Source organism: Macrosteles quadrilineatus, unplaced genomic scaffold (assembly GCF_028750875.1).
Source record: "Macrosteles quadrilineatus isolate MER2022 unplaced genomic scaffold, UCM_ALF_1.0 Scaffold_4__1_contigs__length_99947679, whole genome shotgun sequence".
Taxonomy (NCBI): domain Eukaryota; kingdom Metazoa; phylum Arthropoda; class Insecta; order Hemiptera; family Cicadellidae; genus Macrosteles; species Macrosteles quadrilineatus.
In genome coordinates this window covers 78,868,589-78,892,364 of record NW_026542597.1, presented here as the reverse complement: position 1 = coordinate 78,892,364, position 23,776 = coordinate 78,868,589, and the positions used below count along the sequence as shown (strand labels likewise).

Below are 23,776 nucleotides of genomic sequence, written 5' to 3'. Positions count from 1 at the left end.
ACCTGACACCATGTTTATGGGTCATATTAATTAATTAAAACAAGTGTGTAATTAGTAACACAAGTTTATTAATAAAACCACATTGTAGTCACAACAGATACACAGGGTCACATGTTGAGGAGTTGACGGAAGAGTGTCTGTAGTTGGAATGAAACTAGAGGGTGGAACGGAAGGGGAATGGAGATACATAGAGGAATGGAAACATAGAATATATAATTATACAATACTGTATCAACAATTGGCACCTTTACAACTGTCAGAAGGGGTGCATCCCACATATGCCCAAAATCATATCTACGACGTTGAAACCGCTGTTCAAGAAAGAATGCTAAACAAAGCTAATGGCTCTTGCAGCACTGTACTCATGCACATTTTGATTCAAAATTTGGTTTATATTAATCCATACGCGCAAGTTTTCAGCTCCGTCCTGCAAACTACTACTACTGAACAGCAAAAAGAACTTAGAATGCATATAGCCAACGATTGAGGTCAAGACCAACGTCGATACAACGACGTTGCTATAATAATATCCTAATTTATTATTCGTGCGAATTCGCACGGGTTCACCTAGTTATGTATTAATCAAAAGCGAATTCAAAACTACTTGATTTTATTACTGTGAGAATTAACAATTTTTCATTTAGGTTGTCAGACTTCAAAAATATGAGAATATAGTAAGTTAGCCTACTGAAGACAAAATTTCTTACACCTACTTGTGCTTAATTAAAAATTTTATAAAAATCTTACTGACAACTCTTTTTTTATAACTTACTATATATCCTCATATTTTTTTAGTCTGACAACCTGACATAAGCAGAACATCAGCAAACTTAATATTATTTCAACCCCATCCACTATTTTAACCACTCTCTTAGATACAGGAAGCATTAAAATCAAGCTAATATGTCGCTAAATGGTACATCGCGAAGATAAAAACCAAGTCTCTTTCAGAAGAGAGCCGCCACAATTTTAGTTTCCCTATCCCTACACGATTAAATTGTTTGAGTTTTGTGATTATTTCTGTTCAGTCAATAAAAGATGTATGAGTCAAGCTATAAACTAAACTAACCTAACCCAAACTATGGGTTTTTCACAGCTTCAACAGTGGCAGCCTTTTTGAAAAAGACCCTAATTTGTTTGAATATTTAAAAATTTGAAGTTTGTTTACATAAAAAAAATTAAGTTTGTTCTAAAGATGTTGCTTACTAAAAGATTTTTAAACAACACAAAATAATAATCATTGGAAAATTCGTCAAAATACCACGCTTATAAAAACTCATTAATGATCACAGAATAAAACATGAGTGGCACATGATTACAAAGATAATCGATACAGCACTCATTATGAAATTAGACGCTGAAACAGACTTGTTTTTAATGAGCTTGCTTGAGGCAACATTCCTTTATAAGGTGAGGTAAGGGTTTATTGCAAACATTACTTTGACCTAAATCTCCAACTGTTAGCATACTGATACATCTACAGCATTGCAATTGTTCTAGACACTAATAAATACTGTATGTTACCGAGGTGTCGGAATGATACAAGAAATTGTTTTTAACTCTAGGCTATACATAAAATAGATGTCAAACAGGTCCACCATATTGATTTAACTTACAAAAAGGGTTTGCCCTGGTACATCCCTTTTCCAACCGTTACAGTAGTGCTACTTAACCAATTTTTACAAATGGAGTGTCTAACTCGTCTAGCTTAAATGATCTGGCGGAATGAAGAGTGGTATGCTAACTAAAATATTTGTTTTGTTTAGGGCTTCGCTCCCCTAGAGTGATTTTTTGAAGAGATTGCTTAAAAGATTCAGTGATGACGACCAACATTCTTTTTTAACGGTTTAAATGTGAATTTTAATTTAATACTCAGTTGAATATTTATCCACAGTCTGATTGTACACAAGAGACAAAAGGTTGTATAAAAATGAGTTTTAAATAGGCTAAGGTACTTTTTTCATAATTGTCCCAACCTGATTTCGAGGTAAATAAAACAATCTTTATTGTTTGGATCAAAAAGCAACAGATTAAATTTACTGTAGTTATTAGTGAGTTTGATTCACCTAATTAACTGCCTCAAACATAATTTTTTTTGTAAAAGGCTTTTACAACTCTTTACCAAAGAAAGTACTGGAGAACAACCCAGAAGGAAGAAGACCCCTTGGTGGACCGAAACTGAGATGGTGGGACCAAGTAGAAATGACATGAGAAAACTGGGAAGAAAGAAGGAGGACGCAAGACACAGAGGTGTATGGAGGCAGTGTGTGGGGAAGCCAGTAGCATTTCGGGTACCAGTGGCCACAGCAGTAAGTAAAAGGCTATCGCATTGTTCGTTTTGCCTCAAAATCGAACCCTATTACAATTTGCTCACGGTCCACCTTGACTGCAAGTACTTAAAAGTTAAGCTAATACTTTTTTGGAAAGAGGACACAAAACCAAGTAAGCTAATTTGCTTATCAAACAAAAATACTGTTAGTCTACCTTGAGGTAGGCTTCAACTAAATTTAGAGATATCTTAATTGGATTTAACACTAATGGAAGGCTTCTAGCTTTAACCTACTACTAGGATATGGTAACTTATACAAAGAAAGTGAAAATATGTTTAAACAAAATGTTATTTGTGTTTTAAAGGAATGAAATGGTCAATTACTAATATTGTGTGATATAGTCCCTGTGAAGCATTGTGTATTGTGATAATCCTACATTTTGTAGTCTTGACTCGCCTTTCACTGGTACCACATCAAGCAATATTAGTACTTGACTGGGTTGTTTTGGGTTTAAAATGTTGTTTGTATGGTCTTTGAGTTCCGGTGTTATAATTGTTTATTCTGTGTTTTGTCTGACAATCATAACAATTTTGACTTTGAGGGATAAGGAAATGGATAAAGAGGCCTGATGATATTGATACAAAAAAGCTAGGGCTTATACTTAACTTAGTCTTTTAACTAGCCTACCTGATAAATTATTGTTTCACATTCAGCACAGGTAGGCTAACTTACATTAATTAAACCTCAATTTAACAACACGACTAGGCTAATTTTGATATTAATCTGATAGGCTAAGCTAATCATGTAAAATTTTAATGACAGGTAGGTAGGAATTTTTATTTTTTTTCTCTTGATAGGCCTATTAAATCTTTGCAATTGTTTTTATATGCAACTCTAACTTAACCTAACTTTAATTTAGGCTTTTGAAACTCATCCCTTTCTAAAACCTCCCCTAACTTATCGTTATGAGTTGATTTAGAAGTCGTTCCAGTGACAGGAAAATCGTAGATAAGTGTATCGTATGTAATTTTAAGTAGGCCTAATTAAGCTACCGGTATCTATTCAATATCGTATCCATATTGTGTAAGCTGAATCATAAGCAGTCCTAATTCAATCTACAAACAGTTAATATTATATGTTGACAAAAAAATTAATTAGGCCTAAAAAATTTAGGAAGTAACAGAAACATCAAGTTTTCTTAACCTGCTGTAAACTTAACTTTATTTTTTATGACAGGTTCCTAAGAGGTTGAAGTTTTGCCAAATTAAAGATTATAGACCCCACCATGGATTTAGCTGAAATCACAATGATAACAAGACTGTTCCAAAATTATCGAAATTATCGTTTGCCAGATTTAGGCCTAGGTATAACTTATCTTGTGCAGTAGCATAGGGTACCATCAGCCATAACTTAGTTAAGCTTGTGATTCTAAATTTAAATACAGTGCATTCAAGATACAAGACTGTAAATTAGATGTATTAAAATTTAAAAAAGTAAAATTTTACGGTACCTTTCTTACGAGATCCTTTACAAAAGGTAAATAATTAATTATCAGTCTTAGATCTCAGGGATCTAGAAAATGGATCAGCTGCTGATGAACATAACCTTTATGTCTACTTTATTGATGTCCCTTAAATGCATCATAATCACTCCCGCGAATAACATACGAACTAATGTGAAAATATACACTAAAATTAGATAACCACGCACTAAAACACTGTTTTAATAACACTGCTTTACCGAAACAATTACCGACATTTGGCAAAAGTTTGTTGCCCCGATATCCGAGTTCAGTTCGTCCGCAACGACAGTTGCTGCGACTACAGCACTGCCTGTCGGCAATTAAGGTAAACATAAAAGTTTCCTTTGTTCATGCAGCTCTTCTCTTCTATAGAGTGCAGCACTAAACGACTAATGGACCGATCGACGAACCAAAAGCACAGTGCCTAAGCAACTTCATGGTACGGTAGGTGACAAAAGCACATTTTCTGACGTCATCAAAGCGTTGTAATACATATATAAGAAAATATAAAATATGTGTTTTAAGTCAATTTTCCTATGGTTGTTGTCAAATCATGTTTTCGATATAATACTGCATGAACATTATTTAGTTATTGTTATGTTGAAATTTAATTACTGTATCACATTTCAGCCATTGACTTTGGATACTAAAGTGCAAACATAAATGCAAGAAATCTTTTCTCATCCTAAATTGTATGCTTGTTTTGATGTGCGTTTCATTTCCGGCCCAACGATGTAAAGTTGGCCCGGCCACGCTTCAACGAGTTGATGTCACCCAGATATTTCCAGGGTAAATTTTAGTTAACACTAACATATAAAACCAGAGTAGTATGGTAAACGTATCAGATGTGAAGTGATGTTTTACAAATGGCTCGTTCTTCATTTTGTAGTAATAGCATAGATTTTTAGCTAATTTCCCTATAGGGAAGTAGCTATTGCCGTAAGTGGCACGTTAAAACCTGGACACGGGACGGATATACTTTTTCATTTTTGTGTCTCTGGAGGCCAAAATTTTTCCCAGTTTTTATGAAATTTGGCTTGAAGATGTAAGGCGGGATAAACCAAAATGAGATTGCGAACCAGCATGATCGGACCATGGGAACAGGGCTTTATGGGGGGGGGGGGGGGGGTTTATGGGGTAAAAATTGGCTTTTCTCATTTTTGCCCTTAAAACACAAAATTTCCCAATTGCTCTTCAAACCATTTAAAGATCTTAAAAAATAGTTTAGTATACAGAATTGCTTTGGGCGGTTACGTAGAAAATCCAAAAAATTGTAAATTTAAAATTGTTATTTTTATGGAGAATAAGTTAACTGTTGTGGTTTGTTTATTTCTAGATATATGTTGATCAAACCTGGCAAATTTCTTTATTTTATATTAAAATGTAAATATTTTGCTAAAAACACACTTTATTGCCCCCCCCCCCTGCAGCAAACCTAGTTATTAGTAAAACCTAATGCTAATTAAATCAGGCAAATGGAAATTCACTTAGGCTGCAGGTTTGCTGCGACGGGGTATTTTGTCTTAGAACGCTAGGTACGAGCCCGGAATTGTTTTTCACATTATTTCAGACTAGACTTGTCTAGACAGGGGTTGGCCGGTTGCGACATTATCACTATGATAAAATACATTGGTGATTAGGCGGGATTTTAACCCGGAACCGAAGTCCCGTGCTCTACCAATAGACCAGCTCGCTCCCCAATAGCATAGATTAAAGAGTAGACAAGGTAAAAGCATAGATAAAACATAGTCCCTTAGTAGATTTTCCATCCTTGTGGAACAGCTGAAGCCAATTGTTTCGTTAGTTATGTCCGGTGCACTGTAGAGGTCGTGTTTTATTAACAATTTATTTCTTGTTATTTCAGTCATTTAAACCAAATAAAACGATATAATCATAAACAATAACTCATTCTCTAGTTATATCCGAAAAGTGAAGCACAAGTCATGAAATCAACTCTGAAATAATAGAAACAAAATCGTGTTGACACTAGCCAACGGTGTCACCGGACATGGTAGGCCTAATAGTTAGTAAAATTAGTAATTCTAATCCTCAATGGATAAAAATAATAAGTCTACGCACTCAAGCGGTACTGGAAATAATTAATATGGCTTAAATTGTCTGATCCATGTCTGAACCATGAGATAGTGCTTCATCGGACAGCACAGAGTTATATAGATAACGCAGAAAAAGTAGTAGCACAACTCCTACAGAGATGCTGCAAGCAATATCTTTTCCTGCAACACAAGTAAGTTGTGAGATTGCCGAGCCACATTTGAAGGAAGAACTAAATCCCAGAGTAAGTCACGTCATAATATTTTTAATAAAACAAATGTTACAAATTTATCATGAATTTATGAATTATAATTTATTATGAAAGTTCAAAGGTAGAAGATTTGTGTTTGGGATATGTTAAGGCAGTCTTTGTGACTGGTGTCATAATTGTGGTTGTCTGAAGTAACAGAAAATATAGAGATGTCTTGTTTCATAAAAATTAGCAAATTATAGATGTACAGGCTAGGAAAAATTAAGAATGTTATTGATTTTAAATATATCTTCACATAATTCTCTAGCTTTGAGAGAATAAATTATTCTAATGATTCGTTTTTGCAATTTAAATACCTTTTTCTTTTTGTCAGAATTGTCATATTCCAAATTCTTTGTTCTTAAAAGTTCATGAGAGTTTAAGAATGGTGGCAAAAAACAATCTACTACTAGTAAGTATACCCTTCTGTAATGAAACCTTTTGACATATTCTATTTGAAAACAAAAAATTGGCTTAAAAATTGGTATTAAAAAATTATTTTTTTGATCACTATAAATTAGGGGGATGGCTAAGTCCAGTGGTTAGAGCGTGGGACTTTTGTCCTGGAGCCAAAGGGTTCAAATCCCCCCAATCACCAATCGTTTTTTCTAGCATCCGTAACCAACTACTGTAATACTTTAAGAAATACTTCCTATCCTAACTAGAGAACAAACAAGGATAAATGTATTAGTGGCGACCTTCCTTTACTAAAAGCCTTAGGTAATAGTAATTATGATTACATCTAACATAAATAAATAAAATACCTATTTAGCAAGTCACTTTAGGATTTAGCTTTTAATAATGATCTTAAAACAATCAGTTGTCTTCCCACTGTTTGTTGTACCAACTTCCAACACCAATGCGAAATATACTATTTTGTGCGTGGACTGTACCACTGATTTTGGAATTAAATTGATTATACCTTCTGCATATCATAATTTATTCTTGTTTCAGTCATCAGTTAAAGAAGTAATCTGGCAGATGGCCAACAATTAATTAAATGGACCTCTCGACGCAGGGAACGCATACGAAATATTTCAATCCCGAATGATTAACGACTCTAAACAGCACACTGTTGAGATAATCAGATTCTTAGCAGGATACAACGACAATTTTAATTTACAAAATATATAATTAATTTTCATGTGTATTCTGTTGTATCACGCACACTATTCAGATTCCTTTGAACCATAGAAAACGTCGAAAGGATTGTCGATAGCAAAAAAAGAACTAACGCCGGATTGTTTTAATCAGTTTCCTAGCTTGGTTGTTGTTTTCGTAACTTTATGATTCCAAGGATTTCAGTGTCTATAAAACCACATTGTTATCAAAGATGTAAACACGAAGAAAGTTGCATTGAAAAACATATTAAAATTTCATCATAACCTATTTGTGGCACTCTATTTGTCAATGAGACATAACTTAAACTATTGCGACTTAATATATATATATATATAAAACTAATAAATAAATATAGTTTATACCATTTTAAAAAGTGACATCATTGTATTGTCCAACTCGGACAAAGCAAAAATGTTTACAACATATTCCATGGAAATTTTTTCAACTGAGATAGTGCAATTCAGTCGTCAAATCAAAACTTGTTTACTCAGAAAACGCCAAATTAACTAGAACAGAGATTCGATTTTATTTAGTCACCTCAATTACGGGGGGGAAATATCAACAAATCGTTATACTTGTGAAAAATAAGGGTTTAAACATCTTCTTATGATTTCGTGGAGTTTATCGATGGGAAGGAGGTATTTCTCAAGATTTTTAGATGGGAAGTAGGGATTTTCTTCGCAGACTGGGACGGCGTGCCGGGTACAAGGGTCGCCAGAGCCTATATAAGCTCCTGGTCAGCTGATCAGCTTGTAGTATTCAAGATGCGAGCGTTGTTGGTGCTACTATTGGCGGCAGTGGCTGCTGCCCAGGTCCCCCAGGGACATGCTGCCAAAGTCGTCTGCTACTGGGACGGCAAGTCGTTTTGGAGGGAAGGTAAACAGCTGTTTATTGACATTACAATTAATAAGGTATTCAGCGGAATAGCTATCTGTCTTGAACGGTTTTGTAAAACGTTTTAATGTTATGTGAGGGTTATAAGTATCTAAATTTTGTTTTTCATGGACGTTTAAATACGTCGTACAGTGGCCATAAAGAGTTTTCTTTACCAAAAGCCTATGATGGTAGTACATCCTAATCAATTGCTTAGTAGTCTTGCTATTTTTGTCGACGTACAGTATTTAAAGGAAGAGTTTTAAAATATTTATTGAGTTTTAAATGTTTGAAAATAATTTTAATCATTTAATTTCATAATTTAAAATTATTTTTAAAATATTTTAAAAATTTATTGAGTTTTGAAATAGATATATATTTATTTAAAGCTATAACGATATTTATTGTTTAACCAATTCGTGTAATACCCAAAAAGGGACTTAGGGCAAAAAAAATCAATATATTTGAACGGGAAGAAGAGCCATGTAAATCTAGGTCTAAACGTTTGCAACTATTTAACTTACTTCGTCTAAATTATTTTTAGAGTTTTTTTTTAAATTACACTATTACATACATTTTAACGTGAGATACTGTATACACTTTACCCTTGGGAGTTTTATTCGAATTCTCTTCCAGTCGGTTTGAAACATCAATTGCGCAAGCCTCGAAAAATAATTTAAGCAGCAAAACAGGAAAGTTCAACCTCTGATAACTTGTGGATGTGGATCAGCAACAACTCGCCTCTTGTTAGTAAACTGTGACTTTCGTTTCTCGGAGAAGATTAGCGTAATTGGATTTAAATTGGAGGAAAATCTAATTAATCAGTAATCAACGAAAAGTTTATCAAGTTGTAAAAAACTTGTATCCTCTTTTTTTCTTAGAGGTTCTCCCAATAAAACTTAATGAAAGCCAAGTTTGTAGTTTTCATAGAATAAATCATTCAAATTGTTGTAAACCGCAAACATTTAAAGGTATAGGCCTAGACAAAAATACCCCCGTCGCAGCAAACCTGCATACTAAGCGAATTTCCATTTACCCGGCTTGATTTCTACTAAAATATTCCCTATAAATTTTCAGATTTATTTCCTATTTAAATAACATTAATTTTAGTGAGTAGTTAGGTTTGCTGCTATGGGGAAGATGTTGCTCGGAGAGGTGTGTTTTTTCAATTGAAATATTGATAGCTTAGTATGAAATAAACCAAATTGCTAAATTTGATTAAAATATATCCATAAACAAGCAAACTAGAATAGTTTATTTATTCTCCATAAGAATAACATGTGAATTTTAAATTTACAATTTTTTTAATTTTCTCCGTAGTCAATGAACATTCAAAAACACTTCAATATACTAAATTATTTGTTTTTTTGAGCTCTTCAAAATGGTTTTACCTAACAACAGTTTGTATCAATGCTACTTTGTAATTTCCAACCTAATTTAAAAGTACTATATTATTTGTCATAAATTCGTTTAGATAAACTTTTATGTGGCGTGCATTACAAATTGACCTCAAATGCATACGATTCTCGATCAGTTTAATACAGTAAGATCAAGTCAATTGATGTAAATCGAGGTAAAATAAGAGCAAATAATTCTTGGGAGTTTTGCTTATATTGCCCAGTGAAACATAGTAGAATACGTGTACTATCTTTAGTTCGTGAATTTCAACAGACAATATTCGTGTCAAAACGAGTTATTTTCCAGTGCAAGACTTGCAGTTATTGTTATTCTGTTGTCAGCTGCGAGCGAATCAGCTGATTAGGCTGACTTTTTGAACACTTTGACAGTTGACACCGAACGTTAGCTTTCTTTGTGCTTACTGACTTCGTGTTTTGAAGATTTCTAGTCCATCTAGTCTTTAGTTTATGACCAGTTGAAGTAATTACAAATTTACTTCAATACACAGACCTAATTCCGAATTAGAAGAGTATTGCCTTTTCTTAATGTTTTCAGTCATTGTAAAGTTCATAGCTTTTGAGCGATTTGTCTTTATTCTTCTTTGTATAAAAATCCAGGTAAAATATTTTAATGCATTGCTAAGAGGTGACAAAATTAATCACTCCTATACAAGAACTAATTTAAGGTTCAATAAATTACCGTTCCTTATAATTTTTATTGTTTCAAACTCAGTTTAAGAACTCCTGTTTCTATAAAATGTTTCATGTTTCTAGGTGAAAGCATACTTTATATTTAATGCTACCATATTTTCTTAGTTTTATTGTACATCTGTTGAACTCCAATCCCAGAAGCTATAAGAGCTGATAAAATAGAATGAGGGTTTTTATCGCGATCGCGGGAATTGCACGACATCACCGTGATCGCAAAGCGATGTTTACGGACGTTACCGAGATCGCTGGCCGCGATTTTACCGTTATGAGTTTTCAAATTGATAATACCTATGCTAAAACGTTTAATTGATCCAAAATAAAATTGTAATGAAAATATAAATTCAACATAAATAGTATATTCGAACATTATTTTGTAACAAATTATATTCGAAATTCAGAACTTTTTCTTTTATGATTTGTTATTCGATGTTCGTACATTTGACCAATACTAATTAATTATTAACAGAAATATCTTACAAAGGCAGGTACTTAGACTTAAAATTTATGTCAATATCCATATAAGAAATATAAGTTTTCTTCTAGGAATTTAGAAACCAAACGTAACAAAATTTCTGAACTTACATCTTCACTAAGCAAACTTGGTTTCTAAATTACTGTATTTTACTGAACGTCACCAATTCACTTTAAAACTTAACAATATTGTTCGAAATTACTTAAACAGCTGATTTGGATGTTTGAATGATTTATCATTGATACAAGAGAGATTTTCCTGTGTACCAAGGGTATACAATGACCCTTATTTGCAACTTCTGGAGGTCTGAAACCTCTAACCGGTTTATCAAAGCTAGTGTTGAGTTGTTGGCCTTCAACCTTATGTGTTCTCTTTTTAGATGACTTGAAGACTCATCTATAAACATTTAAAAGCATGAACATCCATCTCGATCATGGACACAAAAAAAAACTTCGAAATTATCTAAGCTTTGTAAGCTAAAGCTGTCCTTGTTCATTTAAGTTTTGATAAATGGTCCTCGGTCCTGGCTAAAGAAAATAAACAGATGGTCTTTGTTAAAAAGCTAATCACAAGATATATCTTTTCAGTCAATAATATCTCACTCAATTCTTAAATACTTTATTCTGAAATGGTGACCATGTGAATGTAGTTATTTTAATCCAACAATTCGACACTCATCCTTCACTTATTTTTGGGTTGCGATTTTTCTACCTACGTGTTTTTCCATATGCGTTTTGATAAGCAAAGTTTTAGACAGCCTAAGAAGAGAATTCCTTCTTTAGCCCAAAAATAGATTTTAGAACATTTTGTATTACAATTAGTTGTGGGGAGGAGCCTTTTACCCCAAAGATTGAAACAAAATACTGGTATGCCCCTCTAAAAGACTTGGTACTCTGTTTTTTTTAAGATTTACTGAGATTTACATGTTTTTCTAAAACATAGACTTATCAAATGTATACAAATTTAACTCAAACTCTTGAAAGGTATAGAAACTTTGTTTAACACGGAAACTTTCTGTTGCGTCCACGCCTTACCTGACATTTTTTATTGAACATTATTGTAAATTTACGTTTGCAAGACCTCTTAAGCCCATTCACATTCAATGTTGGCCCACTGTCACATGCTTCGTAAGCGATCTAACACAATCAGCAGCGTTTGTCTTGACCAAACACTTAGAGCTTGTTAAGCAACAAAGGCTGACACATTTCACATCCTGTGCTTTTGTTAGTGATGCAAAATTTTGCACTTGTTGACTGTGTGGTGTAATTTTGTGCTATTTCCAGACCTCCAATGAACCAATTTGGTTGTTTGTTTCATCCCCGCCAAGTGTAGTTTCTCTTAGGCAAGGTTAGGAAGTAAAATTGCAACAAAACAAAATAATGTGAAACTGAAATAATGTTTTCTTCATTCATGTAGTTTATTCTTATCAAATAAAATTCAAAGTGTGTACGAGTAAAATATGGATAAAAGTAAACTAAATTTATATTTATTATTTAAAAAAAAATTGGTTGATCAAGAAATTAAATACCTTAACAGTTTAATTATTTTTCCTAAAGTCACCTGACAAAGAGGGCTTTATTGCACGGATTATATGACGCAAAGTAGCTAATTCCTGAATTTACTTCCTTTGCTGCTCTTCAATATTCCAACCAACAACATAAAATAGTGTCGCTTGAAAATATAATGTGTAACGCGAGCACCAAGTGCCTTTGCTGCATTTGAGAAACTATCTACACTGTTACTAAGAACACACAAGTGCCGGTGCCATTAATTGGGGTTTCAATTATACTGTTTAAGAAAACAGCTGATCTTAGTCTCTATAACAAAGCTATACATCCATCTTTCATTCATATTTGGGTTAAAATTTCCCTTCCCATCAAGTCCACAGGGTTACTAGTTTGCACAGCCTTTCCCACTGGGGTTAAATATTATTATCAAACTCAATATTTGGGATGGTTGTCCCAAAGAGTTTGATAATGATCTTTAATGTAAACAATATTTAAAATCGTAACCTTTACCAATAAATAAAATTCCACAGCAAAACATGACCCAGTAGTTAATGATTGTCTAATCAAAACCAATACGGTAGGTACTGTAACACATTTGATAATTAATTGTACAGGTCAGTTTTTCTGTTCTAAACTGCACAGCTAAACTTTCTCAATTTGTTTTAATTTTTTGTAATTGACACATTTGATTTCTTGCGACATTTCCGCCTTTTCCTTTATAAAATAACGAGTAATCAAATAATTGTGGAGTCATGGTGAAACCTCAAACCTCACTCGACAGAATCAACAGACAAGCGACTTCAGCTTCTTCGTCATCTTTGACCTTATAAGTTGCTGATTAATGGAACTTACTCAGCTGAGCTTGGAGTTGTGCAATGTGTTAAGTAAGCCCAGCAAAGGCAAGGCCCATATACTTTGTAAAGAGTATTTTCGAATAATATATATTAAACAAGAAGTAACAACAATTTTTCTTGATGTGTTCTCATAGCCATATCGTATTGAAACATTGAACTTAAGCTTGCCCAACTGAATTCTGGGAAACTGTAAAATCGTGTTGTTTGATAACCATCAAACATAGGTATGGCGATTGTTTGCATGTATATATTTTTTTTACATTTCAACTTGAAGTAGGGCTAAAATTAACAAATTTTACAGGTTTTTCAAAATATAACCAATTGTTACGGATCTACAGATTCATAAAATAACTATTGTTGTAACCAATGTTTAGTATAATATTTATCAAAAGACACTTTTTCATAAGTTATAGGCATGCAAGTGAAGTATATATTACCGGTATTGATTACTGAGATGCAAATAGAAATTGAACTTCAGTCCTTGAACCTTGAACCACACGCTCTTTTTATTTACAACAGACTTATGTGGATTACTGTGCTTTTACTGAAAATGTATTAAAACTAGAGGTTCATCTTAAATTCTTACCTATCTTACATTTAATTCATCCATGTATAAATCCCAAAGTACCCATGAACTTTTGAGAAAACTAAAAATCACACCCCCATAAACTATATAGTCAATGCTATTAGGTAGGTACTTAAAATGATCGTCATGACGGGAAACCTTGCGCAAAACAATTCATTATTTCATAAATTGCCCTTTAAGGTCGTAACTTTCCTTTCTAAAGGGATAATTTTTGGTAATTTTCCTTTCCTTTCCATATACCTAATGTTAAAAATGCCTCAGCTGTACTTATTTGTTTGTTATTCCTTCAATTTATCACCTTTTTAAAATTAGGGGTGACGAGGTGTTAGCCCGTCCTACGTACGGGAATTCAGTAGTCAGTTAAAACCGTGTGCAATTCAGATAAGCTAGTTTACACATATAAAAACAAAGTTTCTTGCAGTTTTAATGTGAAAAATCATCTTGTAAACAAATTTTGTGTGACCAAATATGTTTTTATTCCATCATAGGCCTATACGATATGCATTTTAAATCCGATAATTTTACAATAAAGCAGCAATTCTGCAATTTTTACGATGTGAAAAGCGTTGAAGTGAGATTTGCAGCCGATTCGCACAGACGCACACTGGTTTTAAGTAGCCTACAGTATAGAGAGAGTAATAGCATTGACTATGAATCCTACAACGATACCACCTTCCATAGCATACCTGCCTCTTCTATAAAAAGTAAACACGCTAGTAAAGCTAATGACGTAATTGTCAATGTTTATTATCCATACCGTTATCAGTTCTATCCTTGATAATTACCCACCCTCATTGAATAATAAATGTACATCGTAATTTCCCATATTAGTTAATTTAAACTACAATATATTCATAGTTGAAATAAAAGTGATATTTTCACGTTTGGGGGCGCTGATATAGGCACTCCCAAACGTCCCACAACTGAACACGATTTCATAAAAAGATGGTTTGTCTCATTGCAGTATCCTAGGTCAATGTTGACGTTGTATTCGGTTCAATCTATGTCATCCATCTGTATATATTTGTATAAAACCCGGCTGAGGTTGTGGTGGTAATTTAAAATCGTGATTCCTGATTATTCTTGATCTTCTTTTTATGACATCAATATTTCCGGGCCTAATCCAAACAACGTTAAAGCAGACAAACATTAATTGTAAACAAAAAGCTACCATGAAGAATTAAAACATGTAAACATTGTTCTTTTTCTATTCTTTCCTTGAAAAGTGGAGCAGTAAAATAATTTGCATTTATCCTTTTTTATTAAGACTCGTGTACAGAGCCTCGATTTGTACTGTGGTTTAATTAATTTTGGTCTAAACTATTTTAAACTGTGGTCTAATTATCTCTACTAATCTTACTTATTTCCTATAATCAATGACAAAATAAGAGTAAATAAAATAACCTCATAGTTCCATAGTTTATATTTAACCAGCAGTTAATTAAAACAAATTATATTGCTCTAAAATAAATCGAAGATTACAAAGATTGCTTTAAAAAATAATTTGAACATCCTAGTATTTTACTATGTATAATTTAATTAATATGTCATCCTCTTACAGAAGAATTGAACGTATCAATGAATTGAACAATCAAGCATTACACTAGTATAAATAAGTCAACTCTAAGTATGTCTTTACATTTTTATCCAAATGCTGATTTTGTGACACAAAAACTGAATGTTTACAGCTGTTATGTTAAACAAATTATTTTATGCCAAAAGCTAGTTTAGAATCTTAGCGTCGGCTGCTAGACTTTTTAAAAATTAAAACGTAATTTCTAAAAAAACTGGGACCCTAAACTAAAATTATGGCTTCGACATTCCCTAGTTCTCAAAACTATCTTTCTTTCAACACAAAAATAATGAAAATCCGTCGAGTGGTTGATTCAGAATCGTGAAATAAAAAAACACTGTTTCGTTTTAATATTATAGATTACTAGCTGTAACCCGCGGGCTTTGCCCCGTTTAACATCTTAATTTTCAAGATGATCTCGTTCGCATGGCTCAATCACGTCCACGTTGAAGTTCGTTCGCTACGCTCACTCACCTTTAGGTTGGAGCTCGTTCGCTGCGCTCACTTGCCTTCAGGTTAGCTCGTTCGCTACGCTCACTTGCCTTCAGGTTAGCTCGTTCGCTACGCTCACTCACCTTTTTGGTTGCAAATTAGCTGTTGTCATAAATGTAAAAGAAATAATAGTGCTGCACCCTGTTGGTAATCCTTGTAACTTTAATGCTATTGAACATCATAGAACAGAACCAACTTGTTTAATTGAAACAGCTGTTAAGATTCATTAATTCCATTTCTCATAAGGTTAACATGGGAAACTCCAGAGCCACTGGGGCGGAGCCTATTGGACGGATCACGAAATTGATGGTGTATAAACCTATTCCATGACATTCTACACGTATGTACCAAGTTTCGTGGCAATCGGTTCAGCGGTGTCCGAGTTTATCACCCCCAAACAAACAAATATATATACAAACATCCTCTTTTATACTTATAGATTTGTTTGTATTGTATTCTGTTTTGTTTATTTCAGCTTAACTTAACCAATCAATAGTTTTATCTTTGACTATTATTATACAACATAAAAAAGTCAAGCCATGGTAACAGCTAGTATACTGTAATTAGCATGGCCAGGAGGTTTTATTTTGAGAGGAGGAATTGATTTTTAAAACGAAGAAATATTAATAGTTCATTGAAAAACATAATTCTAAAAAAATTTTCATGCTCCAAGTATATGAGCACGTTGAGAGCAAGGCGTCCTTGCGTTGAGAGTGCTTTAACTTCCAAAAAACCTTTTTTCCTATAACCTGAAACAAGCTTGGCCATGTAACGATGCAACCTAAGTTAAATACTTCCAGTACAGTACAGACCAGAACAGTTTATTCATATTGCATTATCTGTGTCACTTTCTAGAAACTGGTTTAGAGAAAATTGAACTTTGAATAAAGTTTATCGCAAGTAAATGATTAGATAATTCAACGCTGTGGTTCGAGGAAAGTGGAAAGTATTATTCAATGAGTTTGCTTTGAATATTAGAAGGGAGTAAAAGTCATTTCCTATTCTAAATATTTCTCATTATCTAGAGAGAAAAAAACTAGAATAAATAATAATACAATTTTGGATGCTTATCAGTTATTTAGTAAAAATATTCTATTGATATTTGGTATGCAGGAATAAACTCATATATATTTTTTTAATTGACAGGAGGCATTTGGCCTCACCACTAACCACTCTACTCCTTAGTTCTGACCACTATCTACCTTCTTCATCGGCTCCCAACACACTCTCATGTCTATTTCAACTTCATCTCTTCCCCTCTTCTTTGAGAATTTAAGGGGTCTTTCTTCCAGCGAGGTTTTCCTTCCACATATGTTTTCTCATAGTTCCATCTTCCCTTAACATATCCGGTTCACTTCTGCTATCAACCATCAGCCAGGCTCTTGAAACAGACCCTAAGAAACTAATTTGATGGCTTGAAACTGCCGAAACTGGACTAAGCTATCATTCATCTTGGGCTTTTCATGAATTGCTAAGGTTAAAGAAACACATGTTCTTATAATCCGTTCACAAATTTAGGCGTAGTCTGTAATAGGTCATCTTACTCCATTCACTATTTACCATGCATCTACAAGAGCTTAAAATATACACTTAGATGTGCTTCCAAAACATTTTCCTACAATCGGTTTAAGAAACCTATAAATATTTTGCTCATTATTCCATTTTTTTCAACAATTTCTAATTTTCAGGAGCTGCCAAGGTGACAGCTGAAGACATCAAGCCCGCCCTGCAGTACTGCACACATCTGATCTACGGCTACGCTGGGATCGACGATGATGACCTCGTGTTGAAACATCTCGACGAGAAGCTCGTGCTTGACTCCGGCAAGGGTCAGTACAAGGCCGCGACAGGGCTGAAGACCTTCAACGCTGGACTTAAAGTCCTTTTGTCCATCGGAGGCTTTGGAGACACTGATGACTTGGGGAAGTACCTGGAAGTGGTGAGTTTCTACAGTATAACTGTCAGCCATTTACTGGATCTCAACTTGGAGTATAGCCACTAGCCAGTGAACGACCATTTGGTCATTAACTACATATGGGTAAATTGTCTTTCAAAGTTTTGGAAACAATGTTTTCTGTAAAAAAAACATGTTTAGCCTCTGCATAAAACACTGATGGATATTGCCTGGTGGTTTTGTGCTAGGAAGCCTAGGAAGTACCAAAATCAAAATTAAATCATGTGGATACAACCATAATTTGACCGCAGGCTAAAGGTTACGGTAAAATTAGTTAATTCTCTAGAAGCTATTTGAATGATCCTGAAATAGTTATTTATTTTATACAGAATGTCCAGGTTCAATTTGAGAATCGGGTTATTTGGCAAAAAGGAGGGGGAGGTACATACAATTTTAAAATATTAAATCATATGCGGTCATTCACCAGTGCAATGCTTTATGTATGATAAATTGTCTATGAACATAGTACATTCAGTTTTATTGTTAGGAAGTACATGAGAATATTGACAGGACTTTGAAACTATTATTTACACTGTAGCTTTGATAAAAATTTACCATATCGGATACAAGAGAGGATGAAACTCAAGCTTAAACGGTCATTCGCTGGTGCTTTCATCCCATAATTGTACTATTTAATCGTAAAGCAATACAGCATGATATTAGTATTTAGAAATCACAAAAACATTTGCTTTGAAAGTTAAGTTAAACAAGGTCAGATAAGGGATGTGTCAGAGGCTATTGGTGCAGTAGATAAGGTTTGTGGAACATGGCTGATTCCACTAACTGCTGATACAAGTTTCTAGAACACTGTACCAGTTTAGAAAGGAAGAAAGTCAGATTCAATAAACAGATTTACACAATTAACTATTGGTATTGGAAAAAAGTCGTCCAAGATAATTTGGCTATATGTATAGGCCTGAGAGGCATGAGGCACACAGTAAAATATGGGAAATTTTAGGATGAAAAGAATTTAGTTTAATTGAATGTAAACTTTTGGCTTTGGATGAACCTTTCTAAAGTAGAAAATTTGCTTATTGGTATTGTTTGCAACCTTCATTGGTAGCTAGAACTTTTAACAAAGTGTGCTTCTGTATAGTATATTTTCTTTATTGTATACTTCTTAATATTGCCAAAACTGTAGCGGGAAAATTATCGTTAATTGGAACAACGTTTAACGTACCTACTATTATAAGATAAAAACTAAAATACAACAGGAGCACATCCAATGAGAGGCTCCTCACATATCTTCTGATTTAATAAAAAAAAACCACGAGATTCAGCTGCTGTATGGTATGGATGAGGGGTTTACTTCAGTATGTAGTCAATGTCAAAATGAAAAATTTTCCAGCAATGATCTATCGTATTAAAACCAGAAATCATCTGGTCTGAAGGAAAATCCTCTTTTGCATTGGTTAACTAATCTGACTGTATCCACTTCAGGAGCTTTGGTTGAAATAACCCTTCAATTTTCTTATGCAAAGTGTCAAATGTCTTCCAACAAAGTGAGACGGTAATCTCTAAGAAAAAAAAAACTCCCAACTTAATTATTTCTTAAATTTGACTGAAAAATTCAAACATTAGGTGAGTCAGTAGCACTACAGAATTTGGGTCTGTGGCAGAAATATAGTGGGTTTGTATCCTGGTACCTACCACTACATTTGATCAATACAGTTGTTCAACCCTTGTACCGATTTTTTTTGGGGATTTAGATATTTTTTGTGAATTAAATACTTTCCCAATATATAAATGGGTTGTTTTTCAGTTGGAAGACATTGAGAAGAGAACCAAGTTTGTCAACTCTATTCACGCTACTCTGAACCAGTTTAACTTCGACGGAGTAGACCTCGCATGGAGATTCCCAGAAGTCAAGGAGAAGAAGGACAGAAACATTCTCAGTAAGTTAAATTGACAACATACTTGAATAAATTCTTTTGTTTAAGGTTTATGATGGTTATCAAGTCAAGTTAATCTATTTTCGGCTATACCAGGTTTATGAACTTGAATTATACTAGTTACCGTATTACCCTTTTCATTGGCACCTTATATACATTTTGCCAGCTTTTGAAGCATCTTCAAGGGGTCTTGGAGTTAGTTATCTATTTAAATTATTGTTTCCATAACTTTCCATCAAGCTATGAAACTTTTATTTTACTATGTGGAAATGTGATGGGAAGGGGAACGATTACTTCAATTAAAAAATATTAAAAAAAAACTCAGTCTTTATGTGCTTAATTAGCATGGACATCCCATCTATGAGGAGCAGCTGTAACAAAGTTTGCTCATCTTAGAGTGTGCTATTGTCAAAACTATCTTCACTCTTCTTTTCAATACTGTGATAGTTTATGGGGACATAAACAAAGCTATATTAGTTCACTGCTGCTAGTTTTCGTTTAAGTTTTTTTTGTTAAAAAGTTGGTGACCAACTAAATCAGTAATTGACACCAGCACGTACTCTCTTGGAAGCTCAAATACATTATCTTTGCCTAGAACTGGCTACAGCTTCAATAATATAGAAACGGGATACAGTATTCCCTTCGTAGTTCATTCACACTACGAAAGCTTTTGTCTAACCTATTTGTCTTCTTGTCAGGTTCAGCTTGGCATGGTCTGAAGAAGGCTGTTGGAGTTGGTGTGGACGACAAGTGGGCGGAACACAGAGATCAGTTCGTCAACCTCGTCCGGGAACTTAAGGGAGCTCTTCGCACCGACGGAAAACTTCTGTCTCTCGGAGTTCTGCCTCATGTGAATGCCAGTGGTGAGTTGGGTTATCAGTATAATGATACTTGACTATTATTAACTCCTCTAAAATCTGTAGTTAAAGAGTTGTGGAGGTATATAATAATCTTAAACTATTCCTCACTGTGGTCTCACGTTTACAATAATCAGCTGTTTTGCTATAAGAAAATGAACTACTCTTCCATTGCTGGGACTCAATACCTCTTTTAGATTGTGTTAATTAGAGTGGCAAGAGGGATTTACAACCTGCTGGTAGTCATGAACACCTAGCATCAATAAGTTCATAGAACATTGTCAGGTAAATTAATATTTTGAAAATACCCTGAAAATTGAATAACTATGAACATTTATCTTATCCCCAGCTTACTTCGACGCCCGCAACCTCTGCCCGCAGTTGGACATGTTGAATCTGTGGACGTTCGACTTCCGCACACCGAAGAGAAGCAAGCCTCAGGCTGACTACTCCGCCCCTCTGTACTACATGTACGACAGAAACCAACACCAGAACGCAGACGCCCACGTCAAGTGGTGGATGGAGAACGGATGTGACGGTATGTCAATCACATTTTTATAGGATTGTATACAAGGTTTATATTAAGTAAACTAGATGAGTCTTGATTATTTTACTTATATTTGCACCCTGTAGTCTCAGGCCAGACACTAATGAACTCAATTTGTTTACATGCTTTTCATGTGGGAACAATACCTACCTATTTACTCTGAGTTTCTATATTAAAGAAAAGCTAATACGTCAGTCCCTTGAAATATCGAACTATATTCAGTCAAAAACCTTTCTTGGATGGCTAATAAAATAAAATTGGATCATTTTGATGGAATCTAATTTAGACACTTACGGACACATAGACTAAGGCAACAGTGACACAGTTATCTAACAGAAATTAGTTTTAGTTAATTAATCTGTTACATTTTAAGTTGATTTAATCAGATTGTTCTGAGTGTTACCGATATGCTGTTTAGTTATATTTTTATAAAGATTCAGTCCTTAACATTTTTCTGTATCAGCAATGTGTTACTCTTATTAGTAAAATATACAATTTGCAGAAGTTTACATTTAAACAAATCCAGATCAATTCAGCACTCAGATGTAATTTTTCGTTTGTTCCACAAAAACATCTATATACTTAGATAGTAAAAGCACAGAATTTGAACTGCTCCTTCCTGACTTCCTTATCTCACATCAACCAATACTTATCTTCAAACCGTTTCAGCTTCAAAGATCAACCTCGGAATTCCCACTTTTGGCCGCTCCTGGAAGCTGACAACAGACAGCCCAAGCTCCGGTGTTCCGCCAATCCTCGCTGATGGTGCTGGTGACGAAGGAACGTACTCTAAGATCAAGGGAACCCTGGGCTACTACGAGACCTGCACCAGAGTCGTCAGTCCCACAAACTCTAAGGCTCCCGCAACACTCCTGCGCCGTATGACAGACCCCACTAAGAGACTCGGCACTTACGCCTACAGGCTACCCCAGAAGGATAAGGTCAGTTCTATTTTCATGTTTTCAATCTGAATTTTATATCAATTGTACTGGGTAGCTGAGTAGTTTTAGTGCTCACCTGGCAAATCAAAAGGTTGTGGGTTTGGTCATGTTTAATTTATTTTAAATTTCATAACTTCAGTAGGATTTATTATTAATTGAAGACAGCAACGCAAGTATGTAATTTCAGTTAAGAGTGACGAGCTTTTGTTACTAAATAGGATCAGCTGTTTCTTTTACCAGCACCATTAACTATAAGCCAAATGAACAAGCACAGCTGTGTCCAGTTTTATGCCCATTAAAAAGCTACTGACTTCTTATGGATTGAGCTGGTGAACTTATTCTTATTTTTGGGCATGCACTATAAAAACACAGCTACCCAGGTGGCATTAAAACATGAGATGTTTAGTCTACTGATATCCATAAACAAAGACTACAATTTCTAAGCTTTTTTAATCTGGGTAGCTGAGTGGATATCTAGTGTACGCCTTGTCATCAGAAGGTTAACGGTTTGATCCTGAGGAACTATTTTTTTACATTTTGAAAGTGGACGTAGCTATTCTTGATCATTGGTCATGAATAATATACAGATAATCTTAGTCAGTTACAAAGCTATAATCTTATTCAGTTATTCATTCAACACACTCATTGTTCTCTTATCTTGGCCATTTAATTTCCACTCTGGTGCATCTGTGCCATAAAAATCTCTAATCTCAAACCTCCCTAATCAATCTCTAAGGAAATAAAACAGGGTTTAACAATAATTTCTCCTGGTGAAATCCTTAATGTTGATTTTCTATTTTTAGGGTGAGGAGGAAGGATTCTGGTTGTCATACGAGGAGCCCGAGACTGCAGCCTATAAGTCAGCCTACGCCAAAGCCAAGGGACTAGGAGGAGTTGTGCTTGTAGACCTGTCCCTGGATGATGCCAGAGGTGCCTGCGATGGTACAAAGTTCCCCATTCTGCGCAGCGCCAAATCAAACCTCTAACTGAACACTTTTTCTAATTGACAAATGTTTCCCAAATAGATTGTAGTTTTGTATGATGTTTTCTTTTATTAACCCTGAGTACCTTATGATATAAGTGTGTTGATTTTTATTTGTGATGACTATTGCTGGTATTATTTTACCATTTAAATTTTTTTGATGTTAATGGGCAAAAACATAACTCATATTGTAAATGTTTAAACATTCTCATCTGAAGTTAACTTTCAAAATAAAAAATAAGGTTTTTACAGTTTTACCAATGGTTTTACTTACTTAGTTTTTATTAGCAAATTTCCCCTATAGGGAATAAGCTATTACCCTAGTACTCATGGTAAGACCTGGACCCGGGACCGATTTACTTTTTCGTTTTGAGGTCCCTAGAGACCAAAAATACCATCCGTTCAATACATATATATATATAAGTCCGTTAGCGTGATAACTCGAGCAAAAATCATCCGATTTTGATGAAATTTGGTACAAACGTGTAAACCTACGTTTATTCAAACGAGTTCGCGAACCAGCATGATCGGACTATGGGAACAGGGGTTTATGGGGGGTTTTATGGGGTAAAAGTTGGTTTTTCCCATTTTTGACCCTCAAAACTTAAAATTTAACAATTTCTTTCCATACCATTTTGTAGAGCTTTAAAAAAATAACTTAGTATAATGAAGCGTTATTATGCGCCTAATAGTTACGGAGAAAATTCCAAAAATCTGTAAATTTAAAATTCCCATGTTATTCTTATGGAGAATAGGTCAATTGTTGTAGTTTGCTTGTTTATGAACATATTTTGATCAAATTTGGAAAATGCATTCATTTCATACTAAACTATTACATTTTACAAAAAAATACCTTTTTACCCTCCCTGTTGCAGCAAACCTAAGTGTACTCGTTAAAATAATGTCATTTAAATAGGGAAT

The 23,776-nt window shown here is 34.2% G+C and overlaps 2 protein-coding genes across 2 annotated transcripts in view; one reads left to right on the top strand and one right to left on the bottom strand.

Annotated features, from left to right (window-relative positions):
* The window catches only part of LOC128991571 (5'-AMP-activated protein kinase subunit gamma-2-like), a 298,663-nt gene extending 294,590 nt beyond the window's left edge, over positions 1 to 4,073 (bottom strand). Inside the window, exon 1 of the mRNA XM_054414581.1 lies at positions 3,781 to 4,073. The gene's annotated coding sequence lies outside the window, so the exon portion shown is untranslated. The remainder of the gene's footprint in view (positions 1 to 3,780) is intronic.
* A 3,879-nt stretch (positions 4,074 to 7,952) lies between these two features.
* Positions 7,953 to 22,912, top strand: LOC128991572 (chitinase-like protein Idgf4). Its single transcript, XM_054414582.1, has 7 exons — positions 7,953 to 8,092; positions 17,371 to 17,621; positions 19,399 to 19,531; positions 20,227 to 20,391; positions 20,735 to 20,923; positions 21,602 to 21,873; positions 22,677 to 22,912. The coding sequence occupies exons 1-7, from the start codon at positions 7,981 to 7,983 to the stop codon at positions 22,857 to 22,859; spliced, it is 1,305 nt and encodes a 434-aa protein (XP_054270557.1). The 5' UTR covers positions 7,953 to 7,980; the 3' UTR covers positions 22,860 to 22,912.
* The last annotated feature ends 864 nt before the right edge of the window (positions 22,913 to 23,776 follow it).

Coding starts and splice junctions, on each gene's coding strand:
- LOC128991572 (XM_054414582.1), top strand. CDS start 7,981: ATGCGAGCGTTGTTGGTGCTACTATTGGCGGCAGTGGCTGCTGCCCAG. Junction 19,532..20,226: donor GAAGGACAGAAACATTCTCA/GTAAGTTAAATT, acceptor TCTTCTTGTCAG/GTTCAGCTTGGCATGGTCTG. Junction 21,874..22,676: donor GGCTACCCCAGAAGGATAAG/GTCAGTTCTATT, acceptor TTCTATTTTTAG/GGTGAGGAGGAAGGATTCTG.